The sequence below is a fragment of the Amblyraja radiata genome, chromosome 18 (assembly GCF_010909765.2).
Source record: "Amblyraja radiata isolate CabotCenter1 chromosome 18, sAmbRad1.1.pri, whole genome shotgun sequence".
Lineage (NCBI taxonomy): Eukaryota > Metazoa > Chordata > Chondrichthyes > Rajiformes > Rajidae > Amblyraja > Amblyraja radiata.
In genome coordinates this window covers 22,900,127-22,918,300 of record NC_045973.1, presented here as the reverse complement: position 1 = coordinate 22,918,300, position 18,174 = coordinate 22,900,127, and the positions used below count along the sequence as shown (strand labels likewise).

Below are 18,174 nucleotides of genomic sequence, written 5' to 3'. Positions count from 1 at the left end.
GCCATCATTTGCAGGAAGTAGTGCCTTTCAACTTCAAGCCAAAGCAACCAATCCACCATTTGCAGTAAATAGTGCCTTTCAACTTCATGCCACCATTTGCAGTAAGTGGTGTCTTTCAACTTCAAGCTTTCTGGAGCGCTAGTATGAACCATTTTAGAACCAATAGACATTTTTTGCAAGCTTTAGAACCAATAGAAATTTTTTTGCAAGCTTTAGAACCAATAGAAATTTTTTTGCAAGCTTTAGAACCAATAGACATTATTTTGCAAGCTTTAGAACCAATAGACATTTTTTCGCAAGCTTTAGAACCAATAGAGACATTTTTTGCAAGATTTAGAACCAATAGACATTTTTGCAAGCTTTAGAACCAATAGAGACACTTTGTGCAAGCTTTAGAACCAATAGACATTTATTTGCAAGCTTTAGAACCAATAGACATTTTTTTTGCACGCTTTAGAACCAATAGACACATTCTGCAAGCATTTTAGAACCACTAAGGGCACTTACATTTGAGTAGACATGTGTTCCGTGTTATTCACAGCTCAGAGAAACGTGACCCTCTGCCTTCCTCCATCTTGAAGAGACTGTGTGGCACACCACTTCCTGGTTTTATAGTCCCTCCCCCCCTGCCGCCAGTGGGGACAGCAGAGAGAATGGGGAATTTTGTAAAAACATTAATATCTCTGTCATTTTTAATCGTCGGGAAAAATCCTCGGCACACATGCGGCGGAGGGGGGCTCTGAGCGAGGTGGCCAAAAATGACGGCCGTAGGTGGCAGCGTTCTGTCGGAAATCGCAGCACAGATGGCCAAAACCGGTCAAGAACAGACTTTTAGTAATATAAGAAGATAAGAAGATAGATATAGACATAAGCATAATAGTCTCTGACAGCGACAGCATTTACTACCTATCCTTAAATGTCCATGAGAAGGATAGGTAGTAAGTAGTCACTTCTCAAATTGCTTCCGTCCTTCTGAGGTGCTCCCACAGTGGTATATGGCAGGGATTTACAGCAACGATGAAGAACTCAAAATATAATAAAAAAGGAACTGCAGATGTTGGTTTATACCAAAGATAGACACAAAATGCTGGTGTAACTCAGCAGGTTGGGAGACATCTCTGGAGAAAATGGATCAGTGACATTTCAGGTCAGGACCCTTCTTCAGATAGATTATAGGTGGGAATAGTAATTCATACTGTGGAATAATCTATATTACTAAAAGTCTGATCTTGACCACTTCCTGTTGTTCTGTATATTGATTTTAGAAAAAACGCTGCCACTTACGGCTGTGATTTTTGGCCATCTTACTCCTCCTCCGCTGCGCAGGACAAGAGGATTTTTCCCATCAATGAAAAATAAAAAGAGTTATTAGTGTTTAAAAAATGTTGAGATTCTCTCCCCTGAAGGCCACGCACTTCCGGAGGGACTATAAAACACGGAAGTGTTGAGTGCCTCAGCCAGTCTCTGCAAGATGGGGGAGGGGGAGGGAGAGGGTCACGTCTCTGAGCTGTGAATAACACTGAACACATGTCTACTAAACTGAGTGGTTTTACTGACCTGTCAGTGCCCTTAATGTGGTTTGAAAAATAGTTTGGAAATGCTAAAGCTGTGTTGCCTTTGGTTTGGAAATGTTAAAGCTGTGTTGCCTTTGGTTTGGAAATGCTAAAGCTGTGTTGCCTTTGGTTTGGAAATGCTAAAGCTGTGTTGCCTATGGTTTGGAAATGCTAAAGCTGTGTTGCCTATGGTTTGGAAATGCTAAAGCTGTGTTGCCTTTGGTTTGGAAATGCTAAAGCTGTGTTGCCTAATTAAAATTGCCTTGCCTAATTAAAGTTGCCTTGCCTAATTAAAGTTACCTTGCCTAATTAAAGTTGCCTTGCCTAATTAAAGTTGCCTTGCCTAATTAAAGTTGCCTTGCCTAATTAAAGTTGCCTTGCCTAATTAAAGTTGCCTTGCCTAATTAAAGTTGCCTTGCCTAATTAAAGTTGCCTTGCCTTCAATATAATTAAAAGTCTAATCTTGACCACTTCCTGTTTACGGTTTATATTGATTTTAGAAAAAACGCTACCACGTACGGCTGTGATTTTTGGCCATCTTACTCAGAGTCCCCTTCCGCTCATCAGGTGCCGAGGATTTTTCCCATCGATGAAAAATAAAAGAGTTATTAGTGTTTAAAAAATGTTGAGATTCTCTATCCTGTCAATCACGCCGTGAAGGTCACGCCCCTTCTGGTGGGAGGGACTATAAACCCCAGAACTGTGGGCATGGCTCAGTCTATGCAAGATGGAAGAGGGAGAGGTCACGACTCGCTGTCTTTAGTGGCCTTGCACCCTGCTTAAAATGGTATGAAACTGCACTTGAATTTGGTGGCCTTGCACCCTGCTTAAATTGGTAAGAAACTGCAATTGAATTTGGTGGCTTTGCACCGTGCTTGAAATAGAATTTCAAGGAATAGCTGTGAGTTAACTGCCAGCCCACCAGCTGTGAGTGAGTGAGCTGCCAGCACAACAGGCTTGAGTGACTGAGCAGCCAGCCCAAGAATCCATTTGGCGCACAATGCCCATACTAGCCTCTGGAAACCAGTCCCTTCAGCCAACAACACCCATACTAACGCTCCAGAAAGCCCCCCCTCCCCCCTTATTGGTAAATTGGTGGAGAGGTAGAATATTGCGTCGGGGGACCAGCCCTCCCGACGGGTCCCACTTAGTCTAGTGTTTTTTATTTGCTTCCAGTGTTTTCCCCACTCTCCCTACTTCAATCAGTTTGAAGAAGGGTCCCGTCCTGAAATGTCATCTATCAATTTTCTCCAGAGATGCTGCATGACCCGCTGTGTTACTCCAGCATTTTGTGTCGATCTTTGATGAAGAACTCGCAATATGTTTCCAGTTAGGATGATGCGTGATGCAGAGGGGAACCTGCAGGCAGTGGTGTTCCCTTGCACTGCTGTCCTTATCCTCCTTGATGGTATAGCTGGTGGGTTGAGAGGCACTGTCAAGAATAGCCTGTGGTTGAGTAACTGCAGTTCATTTTGTAGATGGGACCAAATGCCATCCACAAGCTAGCGTCTCAACTGCCGAGTAGGGAGTGTTGGGGAACTTAAGTTACCTCAAACAGTGCCCTAGACTAGGCACTGGCAGACTTACATTTCAGAGCCTGGTGTATGCTTTAGCTCCAGAAACACTCCCACAGTCAGGATTTATAAGTAATTGTAAATGTTGAGACATTTGTGACAAATCTTTATGTTGCAGGTGGAAATTACATTTGTCCACCAACTTACCCATCCGACAGGAGGGAGCAAGCACAACCCCAACTGGAGTGGAGGTATGGGATATTCGTAAGGTTCATGAACTTCCACCTCACAATCAAGGGCAATGTGTTCAATTCAGTTTGGAACCATCACCTATTTCAATGCAGTTTTCTCTTGTAAATTTGATCAGATACATTAGAGGTTTGATTCCTTACATTATTAAAGTGATACACTAATTCATTGATGGAAGATGGCTTAAAGCTGCATTAATCACATATTTCACTTTTTTCACATGTTCATGTTCTAATTCAGAGTCATATGTACAGTAATAACTCTGGTAATCCCTTCAGCCTTCCCTAGCCAGTTTTCAGATCACACAATTCGGGAGTGCAAGTGGTCATTGAAATGGTGGTGATGATTACTTGGTGCTGGTTTATTATTGTCAAGTGTATCAATATACAGTGAAAAAACAATTGTGTGCTATCCAGTCAAATCACACCATACATGAATACAATCAAGCCATGCATAAGTAAAGAGAAAAATAGAGCACTGAATACTGTGTTACATGTTACAGTGTTAGTTACAGAAAAAGCGCAGATAAAAAATTATACAAGGGCCACAATAATGTAGGTTGGAAGACCGGGGCTATACTCTAGCTTATGGGAGGAGTGTTCAGTAGTCTGATAACAGTGGGAAAGTAGCTGTTCCTGAATCTTGTCAAAGCAGCTTTCAAACCTGTGTATCTTCTGTGACAGAGGAGAGAAGTGGGAATGACTGGGATGAAAATGGTCCAACTGAGGGAGTAGTATTGGCTGCAACAACAGGGAGTTATAGCCCTAACACCCATGAACATGGGCATGGAGTGAAGAAAGGCACTTGCCATAAATCCTGGGATGTAAGCTTGACGTTCTGGCAACCTTTTCTTTCCCTTCAGAATTCCGTCCATTACCGAAGATGCAGCGAGAGAGGCGTTGATGCAGTTCGCCACTGCTCATTGCTGTTACAGCCGCAGTCCCGCCAGAAACATGGTATTTCAGGACCTCACGCCCTGCAACATGTACAGGGTAAGGTCTCTAAGGTCAACATCTTTCCACTCCCTGCCACACTCCTAGCCGGACAGCTTACTTTCTCACTCTGTTCAGCCCCAGCAAGCACCTTTGAAAGTAGTAAGAATTAAAGCTGCCATTATGTATGCAGTGAGGCCATACAGAAAAAACAGCCAGAAAATAAAGGTTTAAATGGTTAGTCAGGGCATCGGAAATGTCCTCATTCTTCAGGGAAAGGGGGTTCCCCTCCCCTACTATGGATGAGGCTCTCACCAGGGTCTCTTCCATACCCTGTAACACTGCTCTCTCTCACCATCCCCCCCCACTCGTAACAAAGTCAGAGTCCCCCTAGTCCTCACCTTTCACCCCACTAGCCGTCACATACAACAAATTGTCCTCCGTTCGCCACCTCCAACGTGACCCCACCACTCGCCACACCTTCCCATCCTCCCCCCCCCCTGTCTGCTTTCTGCAAAGACCGCTCCCTCCGTAACTCCCTGGTCAATTCTTCCTTTCCCTCCCGCACCACCCCCTCCCCATGCACTTTCCCTTGTAACCGCAGGGAATGCTACACTTGTCGCTTTACCTCCCCCCTCGACTCCATTCAAGGACCCAAGCAGTCGTTCCAGGCGCGACAGAAGTTCACCTGCATCTCCTCCAACCTCATCTATTGCATCCGCTGCTCTAGATGTCAGCTGATCTACATCGGTGAGACCAAACGTAGGCTTGGCGATCGTTTCGCCGAACACCTCCGCTCGGTTCGCAATAACCAACCTGATCTCCCGGTGGCTCAGCACTTCAACTCCCCCTCCCATTCCGAATCTGACCTCTCTGTCCTGGGCCTCCTCCATGGCTAGAGTGAGCACCACCGGAAATTGGAGGAGAAGCACCTCATGTTCCGCTTGGGTAGTCTACACCCTAGCGGCATAAACATTGAATTCTCCAATTTCCGGTAGCCCTTGCTGTCTCCTCCCCTTCTCAGCTCTCCCTCAGCCCTCGGGCTCCTCCTCTTCCTTTTTCCTTTTTTCCCCCCCCCCCCCCCTATATCAGTCTGAAGAAGGGTTTCGGCCCGAAACGTTGCCTATTTGCTTCGCTCCATAGATGCTGCTGCACCCGCTGAGTTTCTCCAGCACTTTTGTCTAGCTGGATAATAAACACTGACCAGCACATCAGAGAGAACAACTTATTCAAGGAATGCTTTAGAACCTATAATAGCTACCTGCAGACAAATAGTTTAATTGCTTGTTGGAGAAACCGCACACAGGACAGTGTGACACTCTTGAGACTGCAGTGGAGTGTCACCTAGATCCATGCTAACCTGCTGAAGTAATGCTTGAGCCACATCTGTTGTCAGATGAATGCATGTGAAAGCCTGTGTTGGCAAGTGAGGCTATGTTTTCGTGGCTAATGATGAACTCGAATTGTGTTCTGGTGAAGGAGAGTGACTATTGTTGTCCCAGTAATGCAATTAGCTTCTCATTAGGACAGTTGCTACCACTGCGGCCATGATATGTTCCCTGAAAGGCAATATTTTCTCAAGTAAACAGAATATTTTTGTCTCTTGCAGTACCGTCTCGAGACCTTCACCGAATCCCGGCTAACTGAATGGACTCATGTACCCTTTACTGGTGAGTGCATATTTAGTAAAACCTTCATTTTAACAACTTTCACAGTGACAACTAGAGTCAGGTTACTGAGACGTGACAAATTAATATCAGCCATCCATCTGAAGACGTACATCCCCAATAATCTTCAAAGCCATTTTTCTCTGGTATTTGTCTCATCAGTCTACGTTTTGTACTTGTGTTTGGCTTCACGTGTATCTGATTTGATTGGGATAATATGCAAACATAGCTTTTCACTGTGTCTCGGTATATATGAGAATAATAAACTGAAACCGACAGATCAACTTTCATTGCATCACAGTGTCTACGGCTGATTTTGGTTTGATTCCAGGACGTTACAGGTTCAGAGAGCAGATAATGGGAGATGCGGTTGAACCATTTAAGAACTCCAGATGTGGCCTGGTACACATCCTAGTTCATCTCCTTCACCACTGGTTACTTTTGTTTGATCCTTTATTTAGTTGTTTTAATGTAAAAATGTGATCTATAACCAAATGCAAATATGTTATTGGGCCCCTCCACCTACATCTCCCAAATCCACGGTTTAATAACAAACTGTTCATCAGCAAATGATTGACTGAACAATCGGACGTACCTTACCAGCGATCAGGATATATTTTTTATACAGTTTTAATGGTGAGTGGTTGAGAATAGCTGGGTCCATCACTGTGATGTCTGGCACATATTAACTTCCTGACCTGCAGGCAGTCAGCCGCCCTGCCTCAATCCAGGAACAGGTATGATCCAGCCATGGTATGGGATGGCAGGAAGCCACTTGCAGGGACCCGGGGAAGCCTGATGGCACGAGGGAAGGAGTCATGTGAATGGGAGTGATGTGATCCTCAGCTCAGTTTATGAGGGTTTCTCCTAGGAATGATGGAGGAGAAGCACTACAAAATGCCCGGTAAAACAAGAGTATGACTGCACTTGCCAAGGTTGTTATGACTAAGGTGCAGTACTATGGGATATGTGATGTTTGCCAGGTGCACCTCAAAGATGCAATATTCTATGGCAATCTTATCAAATTAATCCAGTACCACAGAGAGTATCAGTTTTATATCTCAGCCAAACGGTGGGTCCCTGTGTACACTTTATTTATTCAATTTTCGGGGTCAGGATGCTGCTGACGAGGTAAACACTAATTACCTGTTAAAAAACGGGTGAACCATCCTGAACTGCAGCAGTCCCAGTGATGAAAGTGCTCCCACTGACATTTGGGGAGGGAGTGTCAGGATTTAGACCCGGTGGTGATGAAGGGCTAGCAGTTTATTTCCAAGTTGGGGTGTTGTGTGACTGGGAGGCGAACTACAGTTGATGCAATTGTACAGTGCCCTCCCCCTGCTTCCCTTGTCTTTAGTTTTAGATACAGTGCAGAAACTGGCTCTTCGACCCACCGAGTCCACGACAACCAGTGATCACCCCGTACATTAGCACCATCCTACACACTAGGAACAATTTACAATTTACAAAAGTCAATTAACCCACAAAGCTGTACATCTTTGGAGTGTGAGAGGAAACCAGAGCACCCAGAGAAAACACACATGGTCACAGGGAGAACGTACAAACTCCATGCCGACAGCACCCATAGTCTTGATCGAACCCAGGTCTCTGGCACTGTAAAGCAGCAAATCTACCACTGTGTGCCCTACTTGGTGGTAGATGTCGGGGTTTGGAAATGTTGGTGCAGGGTTCCAGGCAAGTCACATTGCACCAATGGTGTTGGGGATGAATATTTATGGTGATGGATAGGAAGACATTACAGAGGAGAGTGAACATCAGAATTTCCCCTGAATAAGGGGATTAATAAAGTATTTATCTATCTATCTATCTATCTATCTATCTATCTATCTACCACTTCCAACAGGTGAAGCGGCAACACCCTACAATCAGCCATTTAAATGCATTGATAATGGTTTAGCCACCAAACATTTCTCTGATTTTCTTTTTTTTATACCTGTTTTAATCTGCAGGACAATCTGTTGACAACAGTGCCTGTGGAACCCCTCCCCTTCCGTGGGACATCACCATTGAGGTACCCCCCATGTTTCAGGACTTCACGAAGAAAGTCCCAGTTCCTCATACTGCAGCTGCCAAGGTAATTGCGAGAGGGTGGGGAGGGGGATGACCTTCACCTTGTGTCAGGGGGTTATAACAAACAAACAAACAGACATTCAACATTACAGTGATCAATGTCAGTCTTTACTGCGATATTAAATTGAAAATTTACATTTCAAAACCCTTCTTCGCTTGATTGAACTGATTTGAAATCAGGTCTATTCTCAATTTACCTAATTCCACTCAAGATCACCTTTCTACACTGGCCAATCCTATTTAATCTACCTGTGGCTAACTTTATTTTAACCTGATTGAATCACACTGATCCACCCATCCCCATTACTCCATATGCAACCAACATGAGTACAGTGAATCCCAATGTATCCTGCAATATGTTCAATGCTATCCCTATTCTAAGGAGGTGCTGCCTGTATCCAGCCTATGGTATCTGGATTCTGTCCAGAACTACTACATCCATGCAGACCAAGCTATATACTGTAACTGAGCTACTTCCATTTGCCTGTGTTTGGCCCATATCCACATAGACTTTTCCTATTCATCCATCTGTCCAAGTGTATTTTAAATGTTGTAAGTGTACCTACCTCTGCAGCTTCCTCCCGCGGCTGGCTCGTTGTACCAATCGGCCAGTGTGGAAAAAGTTGCCTTTCAGTTCCCCTTTAAACCTTTCCCGTCTCAACAAATCTCTGCCCTTTTAGACTCCCATACCCTGGGAAATGGACTGTGTCCATCCACCTTATCTATACCCCTCACAGTTTTATACACATCCAAAATGTTACTTTCAATCTCCTGTGCTCCAGGTTAAAAAACGTGCCAGCCCCTCCTTATAACTCAAGCCGTCCAGTCGCGGTAATTTTCTCACTAAGTTTTTCTGCACCTTTTCCAGGGTTGGGTACCACAGGGATCAGTGCTTTGGCTTCAGCTGTTCAACTCTTAATTGATGATTTGTCAGAGGGGACCAAATTCCCAAGTTTACTGATGATATGCAACTAAGTGGGAATGCGAATAGTGATGAGGATGCAAACAGACTTCAAGGGGATAAAGACAAGCTTAGTGAGTTTAGGCAGCAACATGGCAGATGGAGTACAATGTGGAAAAATGCAGCATTTTCAATTGGTGAAATATTATAAAAAGTTGATTTTCAACAGGACCTAGATGTTCTTGTACACAAGTCATTGGCAGCTAACATGCAGGTGAAATAGGCAACCAGGAAGGCAAATTGTATGTTGGCCAATGAGAATGAAATTGTCATTTAACAATTATATAGAAACTTAATAAGATTGCTTGGTCTCATTTTTATCTAACAAAATGGAGATGCTTACGAGAAGGGAAGTGCGCGATGAAGGAAGCTCACTACTGGGACAGTGGTCAGTCCTGTGACTGAGTGGGCTGGGCTTCATTGAAATGTGAAAAACTCTTAGTGGGCTTGACAGAATAGATGTGGACTGATGTTCTCACTCTGATAGACTAGAAATAGGGATTTTCGGACTGAAATAAAAGAAACTACCTCAAAGAGCAGCGAACGCTTGGAATTCCTGCCCCAGAGGTTCAATCATTGAGATCATTCCAACAAAGCACTGAGATTTCTGAATATTAGAGGAAAGAAGGGATATGGTAGGAAACGTGTTTGAGGAGGAAGATCAGTCACAAACCACCTCAATGGCAGAGGCTCAAGGGACCAAATGGCTTCGTCCTACTCCTATTTCTTATCTTCTTAAAATAATTGAGTGTTGTTGCTGTTGATGTTTTGAGCTTGGGTTTACGCGATTCACCATCTTCTTTCAGCGATGCCACAAGTGCAAGGGCAGACGGAAGTACCGGTGTTCTCAGTGTGGTGGAAAAGGAAAGGTGGGTTGTGGCCAGTCCAGTCTTCAATACTTTTTAGCCTGTTAACATTGGCAATGTCTATCTTCAAGTCCTGCTCTCAATGGTTCTTCCTTCCCTCCACGATTAGTGGCACTGTCGGTTGCTGGGGTACAGTTCCTCAGGTGCAGCAACCCACTAAATCGTTGCAGTCTACCATGTAACAGATTGCAGGTTCTTCAACTGCAGTTCGTGTTGGTATTGATTGCCATCATAGCTTACGTCCATCCCTACTTCCTGTAGTCCACAGCGTATTCTAACTAACTCGATGCAGACTGGAGGCTGGATAGAGTGTGATTCATGTCTCAATATCTCATGAGGGAAAGGGATTTTGTCCTCTATAGAGAAATTAAATGCAATATGATGATCAACGTTTCACTGAGAATGCAAATTAAAATCTCTCAGTCACAGTTTAGCACTTGGATTAAATATCATTTTTTAATCTTTGTTTTTGGGATCTGAACTGGGAAAGCCATTATTTATCGCACATCCCTAATAGCCTTTGAAAGCCACTGCAATCCTTCTGGTGAAGGTGCTCCTGCAGTGCTATCAAGGAGGAAATTGGCTTTAGACTCAGTCTTAAGGAGATACCAGCAATGTGTTTCCAAGTCACGGTGGTGCGTGACTGGAAAAATAACCTGAAGGTGGCAGTGTTCCCTTGCCCCTAAATCCTGTAGGGTTACAGGTTTGGGGGGTGTTATCAAAATAGCCAGTGTGAGTAACTGCAGCCTATTTTATGGATGCTACTTACTTCAGCTATTGTGCGCCAGTGGTGGAGGGAAATAATTTTTAGGGCGGTGGATGGGGTCCCAGTCAATTGGCTGCTTTTTCCTGGATGGTGTTTCTTTGGAGAGTTTCTGCGCACATCCAGGTGAGCGGGGAGCATTTCATTACACTCCTAACTTGTGTCACGTGGATGGTGTCCAAATGTGAATTATTTGCCGCTGAAGGCACAGAAACCCAGCTGTTCTTATAGCCATGATGTTCGTGTGGCAGGTGCCTTGAGGTTTTAGTAACTCCAGGATATTACTGGGTGGCTCGACAATCATCATTGGTAACGCTATGTCTGTACATTCTATCGGATTCCCAAATTACAAAGTACCTTTTAACTTGGCTGACGAGAGAGCAAGCCCACCTGATGGGCTGGGCTGCCTTGGTTGAGGGAATGAATGTTAAGGATGTATGTGAAGATCAAGACAACTTCAGATGCTGGAAATCTGAAATCAAAACAGAAAATGCTGGAAACAATCAGCAGGTCAGGCCACAATGTGGGAAGAGAAAGTGTTAACATTTCAGGTCAAAGACCTTTCATAAGAACAAATCCTGATGAAAGGTCTTCCACCTGAAACGTTGACTGTTTCTCTTCCCACGTATGCTGGCTGACCTGCTGAGTGTTTCCAGCATTTTCTGTTCTTATTTTAAGCTCCCAGCTTTTGTTTTCCGACAGGCAGGTTTAGTGCACATCCCCTCCCATCCCATCGCCCCACCCCATCTCTTGTACCTGTTCTCAGGTGCCTGAACATGAGGGGAATCTCCTACCAGGTGGGAAGAGCTTTGAAACTGCGCACGTACATTGCCATGTCCAGGTGATCATTCCAATGTGGCGCTGACTCCAAGCATGGAGGCACGGTGGCACAGCGGTAGAGTTGCCACCTTACAGCACTTGCAGCGCCAGAGACGCTGGTTTGATCCCGATTACTGTACGGAGTATGTATGGTCTCCCCGTGACTGCGTGGGTTTTCTCTGAGATCTTCGGTTTCCTCCCACACACCAAAGACATACAGTTTTGTAGGTTAATTGGCTTGGGTTTGTATACTTGGTATAAGTGTAAATTGTCCCTAGTATGTGTAGGATAGAGTTAATGTGCGGGGATCGCTGGTCAGCGTTGACTCGGTGGGCCGAAGGGTTGTTTCCGCGCTGTATCTCTAAACTGTTCTTGTCTGAATGCAGCTGAAGTGCCTGTCGTGTGGAGGGCGGGGGCTGTTACATGGAAACAAGCGGTGCATCCAATGTGGAGGCAGTGGATCAAAACGGTAAGTGAAAGGGTCAAGTAAAAGTGTTGTTCTTCTAAAAGAATGGAGCAGGAACAGATTCCAAGTAAGACATCTTTCTGGCGAGCAGTAGGTTGCCTAATAAATAGTTTGCTTTTAGGCAGCAAAGCCTTTCTGCAGGAGCAGGTCTATGTGTTCCCACGTGTGACAGGTTAGACTGCTAGACTAAGTATATGAACTAATGCCAGCGCATTATTGGTGTTGGAGTGGTGGGGGTGGTCGTTTGATGCTAAGACATGAAACATTTGACTTTAGTTGCTTTGTCCTGGAAGCAAAACCTCTAGCCCATGATCCAGTGAAACCTCTCAGGGGGGTAGGTGTAATGTAAGGGTTAAGCAGACTGAGCTGAAATGAAATTGCCAGCTAAATTAGCAGCACCATATTTCGAACCCTGCGTAGATGTTTTTGAAGAATGCTTTGGCTAACTCAAAGAGACCAGTAGGTCACGAGGACACCTGCGAGGTCACTGAGATAAACTTTGCTTTCCCAGACACATTCGAGATTAGCTTGGTGTCTGACAGGACACATAGCTCACACCATTATGATACCAAGGAGGATAGCTAGCTTGACACATAATCAAAGATAAACACAAAATACTGGAGTAACTCAGCGGGACAGGCAGCATCTCTGGGTACAAGGAATGGGTAACATTTCAGGTCGAGACCCTTCTTCAGACTGATGTCAATGACACATAGTCACCTGTTGTTCTTAAATGATAAAATTATTATATAAATACATGCTTCTACCATGAGAGTGAGCTTCATCCTCGTGGAGAGAAAAGAGCCTCAACAAGGAACAAGAGAGAGAGGAAGAGCTTGGACCATGGTGTGTGCCGTTGCCAGCCAGTGCAGACAGGAGACTCGAATATGCAGAGGGGCGTAAGAGTTACAATCACAATCACAATAATACTTTATTAGCCAAGTATGTTTTGCAACATACGAGGAATTTCATTTGCCAAGTCACTCATGCAAATAAAAAGCAACACACAAAATACATTTTAACATAAACATCCACCACAGTGCCTCCTCCGCATTCCTCACTGTGATGGAAGGCGAAAAAAAGTTCAAATCTCTTCCCTTTGCTCTTCCGTGATCGGGGGCCTCGAGCCCTCCGTTGATGGGGCGATCAGACTAAAAATAAATAAAAGACAAAAAAACACACAGACTGTTGGCGGGGCTGCCAATCGTGCGGCGCCCCTGGTGGTAACTTTGTATTGTTCCTTTATGGATAGTTGATAGTTTTTCTGTTTTTTTTACTTGAATAAATAGTTATTTGTGCTCTTCACCATGTGCTTCCTCCATTCATTGATCCGAATCCTTGAATCCTGCATATTTTTCATTACAGTAGGGTCGGGTGATGCTACTGGAACAGCCTGTCCGATCCCACTGCTCTGAGGAGCTGGGGGTTGGTACTGCCTCTATGCTTGGAATTCTCTGATCTGGGCATAGTCTGATTGTCTAATCTAACACATACTTAATAACGTAAAACAAGGAAGGGTCCCGACCCGAAACGTGGGTTTTTTTACTTAATAATTTGATTATTTTATTCAGAGGAACAATTTTCACTGGCAGAGGGTTGAGAATAAGAGGATGTAACATTAGAATCAGAGCTAGACACAGATTGAATCCCCAGAGTGAGTCCAGAATTTGCTGTTTTTATGCCAGATTTCCTTTTTGCAGTTTAAACTTTGGCTGAAGCGTGTCTTTGGGCTAGGATTAAGCAGCAGGCTGGTGAAATGGAAGGGGCCTTTTCTCATGTCCTCCCCACCATCACCAATCATACCTGCGGCAGTGCTGTTAATGAAGGCAGGGTCGACGGTGAGAGAGATGCCCAGAGGGGTCCTGGTGTGGTCCTACTAAGGTATAGATCAGCCATCATCTAACTAATTGACAGATCATACTCAAAGGGCTAAATGGTCTTTATCCAACTCCCTTGCAGAGATTTACCAGGCTATAAAATTAATCCCAACCCAGTGATTCCAAATTCTTTTTTCAGAGTTGGGGTGGGGTGTGGGTGGCGGAAAAGGTTGGTGCTAATATCGACCCGGATTGACTGGGGCTGTTTGCCACAGCACGCTGATTGTTCGTGCAGCCAACCCCACCTGTGATGTTACCAAATTTCATTTTGTCTCCCGTTTGCTTGGGTCAGATGGGCACTGCTCCTGCTTTCCTCAAATTAGGAGTTTAATAGGAACTGATAGGGACAGTAGGTCTGATGGTAGTGTCTTTTCAAAGAGCACTGGGTCAGTTGAGCTTTCTGTGCATGTCGGGGTTCAGGCCCTGCTAAAGACACCGGCGGGAGGGGACTTTACCTAAGACAGTCGCAAATCAGATTTCTGATCACATTTGTATGTGGATGAAGCTATTGATGACCCTTTCACCAACATCGACACCCTGCGTATATATGTAGCCAATTGGGGCAGGATCTCTGGGTGTGGCACAGGTTACTGAATAGACTGCCGTGGCTTGCAAGGTGTTTGCAGAAGGAGCAGAGTTTTCACCAGGTAACACCAGTTCCTTCTGCACAGGTGCGGCCCTTGTCTCGGCCGAGGCACTCGATCTTGTCATGTCTGCAAAACTAGTGGCCAGCTGCTCTTCTACATTCAGCTGACAATAAAATGGTAAGTGTTGGGTTTATTTAGCATGTTGTTATATTGCCCTTTTATGGAAGCATAATTACAGGGTAATTCTAACTTAACCAGGCAAATAGTACAACTTAAGTCATAGGAGCGGAATGGGGACATTCTGCCCATCGAGTCTACACCACCATTCAATCATGGCTGATCTATCTTTCCCTCTCAACCCCATTCTCCAGTTTTCTCCCCATAACTTTTGAAAAAAGATGAGTGACGTTTCAGTCTGAGGACTCGATCCGAAATGTCACCCATCCTTTTTCTCCAGAGATGCTGCCTGACCTGCTGAGTTACTTCAGCACTTTGTGTTTATCCTTAAATGCATTACATGGGTTTCAGTGCACCAACCTCCAATAAAGCTTCACAAACACAGCACCTTGCCTGCTCAGTTACTTAGCATCAGTGAGATTCGCTAAAGATCCATGGGGGTTTGATTTCATTTCATTATGCAGGAAAATTATGGCTGTTGTCAACCAAGTCATTTCTCCTAGCTAGTAAATTACCTCCAACAAGCAAATTTTATTTTCCATGATAACCTTTGATTTGACACCTCCACTACCTGTACAGGTCTGGTGTGGAATCATCCACATGCAATTGTATCTCGGCCTTTCTCCCTCCACAGATGCTGTCTGACCTGTCGGGTATCTGGAACATTTTCTTTTATGTCAGATTTTTAGAAATGCATTGTTTTAAATCGCATAATCCCAGCATTGTTCTTTCCCCTCTGTTCTCGTCAAGTCCTCAACTTCACATACACATATATGCAGTGAAATGAAAGTGGCAATGCCTGAGGATTGTGCAAAACAACAGAACAACAGAACAGAACAGAGCAGAAACCAGTATTTACATTTTAGAAAAATAAAAAGACACAACACAACAGTAAATTAGTCCCTGGTGAAATTAGAGTTTACAGTCCTAATGGCCTGGGGGAAGAAACTCCGTCTCATCCTCTCTGTTTTCACAACGTGACAGTGGAGGCGCTTGCCTGACCGTAGCAGCTGGGGTGGTAGGGGTCCTTCATTATCTTACTGGCTCTGGATCTTCACCTCCTGGTGTATAGGTCCTGCAGGGGGGTGAGTCCGGACAAGATGCTTTCTACAGCCCCAGAGTAGAAGCACTGAAGGATCCTCAGAGAAACTCTGAATTTCCTCAGCTGCCTGAGGTGGTAAAGGCGCAGCCTTGCCTTTCTCACCAGTGCAGCAGTGTGTGTTGTCCATGTCAGATCCTCTGTGATGTGGACTCTCAGGTATTTTCTCATGCATCTCCTTGTATTTACACCACTCCACACAGATCAGATGTAAATAATTTGACCTCGGCCCTCTTTCAGCAAGTCCAAAATCATCTGTGGCACATGTAGACCTAATCACAGAAATTCCCTTTGTTCTTTTCATCCTTTTGCACCTTTTTTCTTACATACATTTTTGATGGAAGGACATCCACGCAGTTTTTGCCTCTCTCCATAGTAGCTGCCTGACCTGCTGAATATTTCTAGCATTTTCTGGTTTTGGTTTTGTTTTTTTGTCATCTGCAGATTTTTAAAACTTCAATGTTCCTATTGATGTTATTGCAATCCACAACATGGCAACGAACATGTGCACCCTGATAATAACCCGGTACCTGCTTTAATGTTGTGGGTATACCAACATCACACCATGTCAACATGTCAATAAACAATGCTTCTATTCTTGTGCTTGGCCAGGACCAATAACATCTTTGAACAGGTAGCTGACCAACAAATTGGACTTCCTGTGACACTCTTTAGTAATGTAACGGGACAGAATGTCTTCACCGATGAAAACTACGAGGTAAGAGAGGGTCACTTCTGGGCCATATGCTAGCCAAAACATTGCGGTTTATCGGAGACCATTTGGAAAACAAGCAGCTCATGGCCAACAGTTTTCCAAAGTACCTGAATAGATGTCCAAGACAGGTAGTTGTACTAGGTGCAGTGAGGTCATAACATAGAAACATAGAAAATAGGTGCAGGAGTAGGCCATTCGGCCCTTCGAGCCTGCACCGTCATTCAATATGATCATGGCTGATCATCCAACTCAGTATCCTTACCTGCCTTCTCTCCATACCCCCTGATCCCTTTAGCCACAAGGGCCACATCTAATTCCCTCTTAAATATAGCCAATGAATTGGCCTCAACCACCTTCTGTGGCAGAGAATTCCAGAGATTCACCACTCTCTGTGTGAAAAATGTTTTCCTCATCTCGGTCCTCAAAGATTTCCCCCTTATCCTTAAACTGTGACCCCTTGTTCTGGACTTCCCCAACATCGGGAACAATCTTCCTGCATCTAGCCTGTCCAACCCCTTAAGAATTTTGTAAGTTTCTATAAGAAATAACATGTTGCAATCTACATTTATTTTAATTCATCTACAGTTTATGGGCATCTGTTATGTTTTACACGTATAATGCAATGAAAGGCCATTTAGCCCATTGGGTCCCTGCCAACTCCCAAGGATGTAATCTCATTGGTACCATTCTCTTTCTCATTTCCATAATCCTGCAATATATTCTCCTCCATGCGTGTCCTTTAACTCCCTTTTGTTTCTTTTTTGCCACTTATCCACACTAAAGGTAATTTACAGTCACATTTAGCCTACCAGCACATCATAGAGATGTGGGAGGAAACCGGAGCACCCATTGGGAACCCATGCATTTCTAAAGAGTATGTGTAAATTCCTCATAGACAGCACCAGAGGTCAGGATTGAACCTGGGTCCCGGGAGAAACATAGAAACATAGAAAACAGGTGCAGGAGGAGGCCATTCGGCCCTTCGAGCCTGCACCGCCATTCATTGTGATCATGGCTGATCGTCCCCTATCAGACTTGGTTGGTAGTCCCCTTTCTGCGGAGTTTAATGTTATAATAGAGCGATTGTTTCTCCTTTCTTTTTCCTTCTTTTCTAGGGTCTACTTTCTTTCTTTACTTCCTTCTCTAACTTCTTTTCTAAGGGGCTTTCTTTTCTCAACACTCTCTTGCACCTTCACGACTCTTGCGCACTTTCCTTACTTCCTTTACTTCTATCTTTTTCTTAAAGCTCAAAAAATGAGGCGGTACAAAAAAATGTATTAAGACATATGTGTTGTGTATTATTGTAACTTACCGTACTTCTAATTAAATTTTTTTTTAAATAAATAAATAAATACATTTAAGAAAAAGAAACATAGAAAACAGGTGCAGGAGGAGGCCATTCGGCCCTTCGAGCCTGCACCGCCATTCATTGTGATTATGGCTGATCGTCCCCTATCAATAACCCGTGCCTGCCTTCTCCCCATATCCCTTGACTCCACTAGCCCCTAGAGCTCTAGCTAACTCTCTCTTAAATCCATCCAGTGACTTGGCCTCCACTGCCCTCTGTGGCAGGGAATTCCATACATTCACAACTCTCTGGGTGAAAACGTTTTTTCTCACCTCAGTCTTAAATGACCTCCCCTCTATTCTAAGACTGTGGCCCCTGGTTCTGGACTCGCCCCACGTTGGGAGCTATGAGATACCAGCATCATCCATGGTACCATCATGCTACCCACTCCTCTCCAATGATCGGGCACCAAGTTGAATCTTCGTGGGCATAAAAGCTTAACATTTGGACAGTATAGGGTGCCTTTGGTGCTATAAGTATCACGTCCCCA

At 44.3% G+C, this 18,174-nt stretch overlaps 1 protein-coding gene across 1 annotated transcript in view; it reads left to right on the top strand.

Annotated features, from left to right (window-relative positions):
- The window catches only part of LOC116983197 (protein SSUH2 homolog), a 41,259-nt gene that overhangs the window by 19,070 nt on the left and 4,015 nt on the right, over window positions 1–18,174 (top strand). Inside the window, exons 3-10 of the mRNA XM_033036840.1 lie at window positions 3,246–3,318; window positions 4,179–4,308; window positions 5,858–5,918; window positions 7,886–8,010; window positions 9,774–9,836; window positions 11,802–11,884; window positions 14,430–14,522; window positions 16,234–16,339. Coding sequence (XP_032892731.1) covers window positions 3,246–3,318; window positions 4,179–4,308; window positions 5,858–5,918; window positions 7,886–8,010; window positions 9,774–9,836; window positions 11,802–11,884; window positions 14,430–14,522; window positions 16,234–16,339 — 734 coding nt within the window. The remainder of the gene's footprint in view (window positions 1–3,245; window positions 3,319–4,178; window positions 4,309–5,857; window positions 5,919–7,885; window positions 8,011–9,773; window positions 9,837–11,801; window positions 11,885–14,429; window positions 14,523–16,233; window positions 16,340–18,174) is intronic.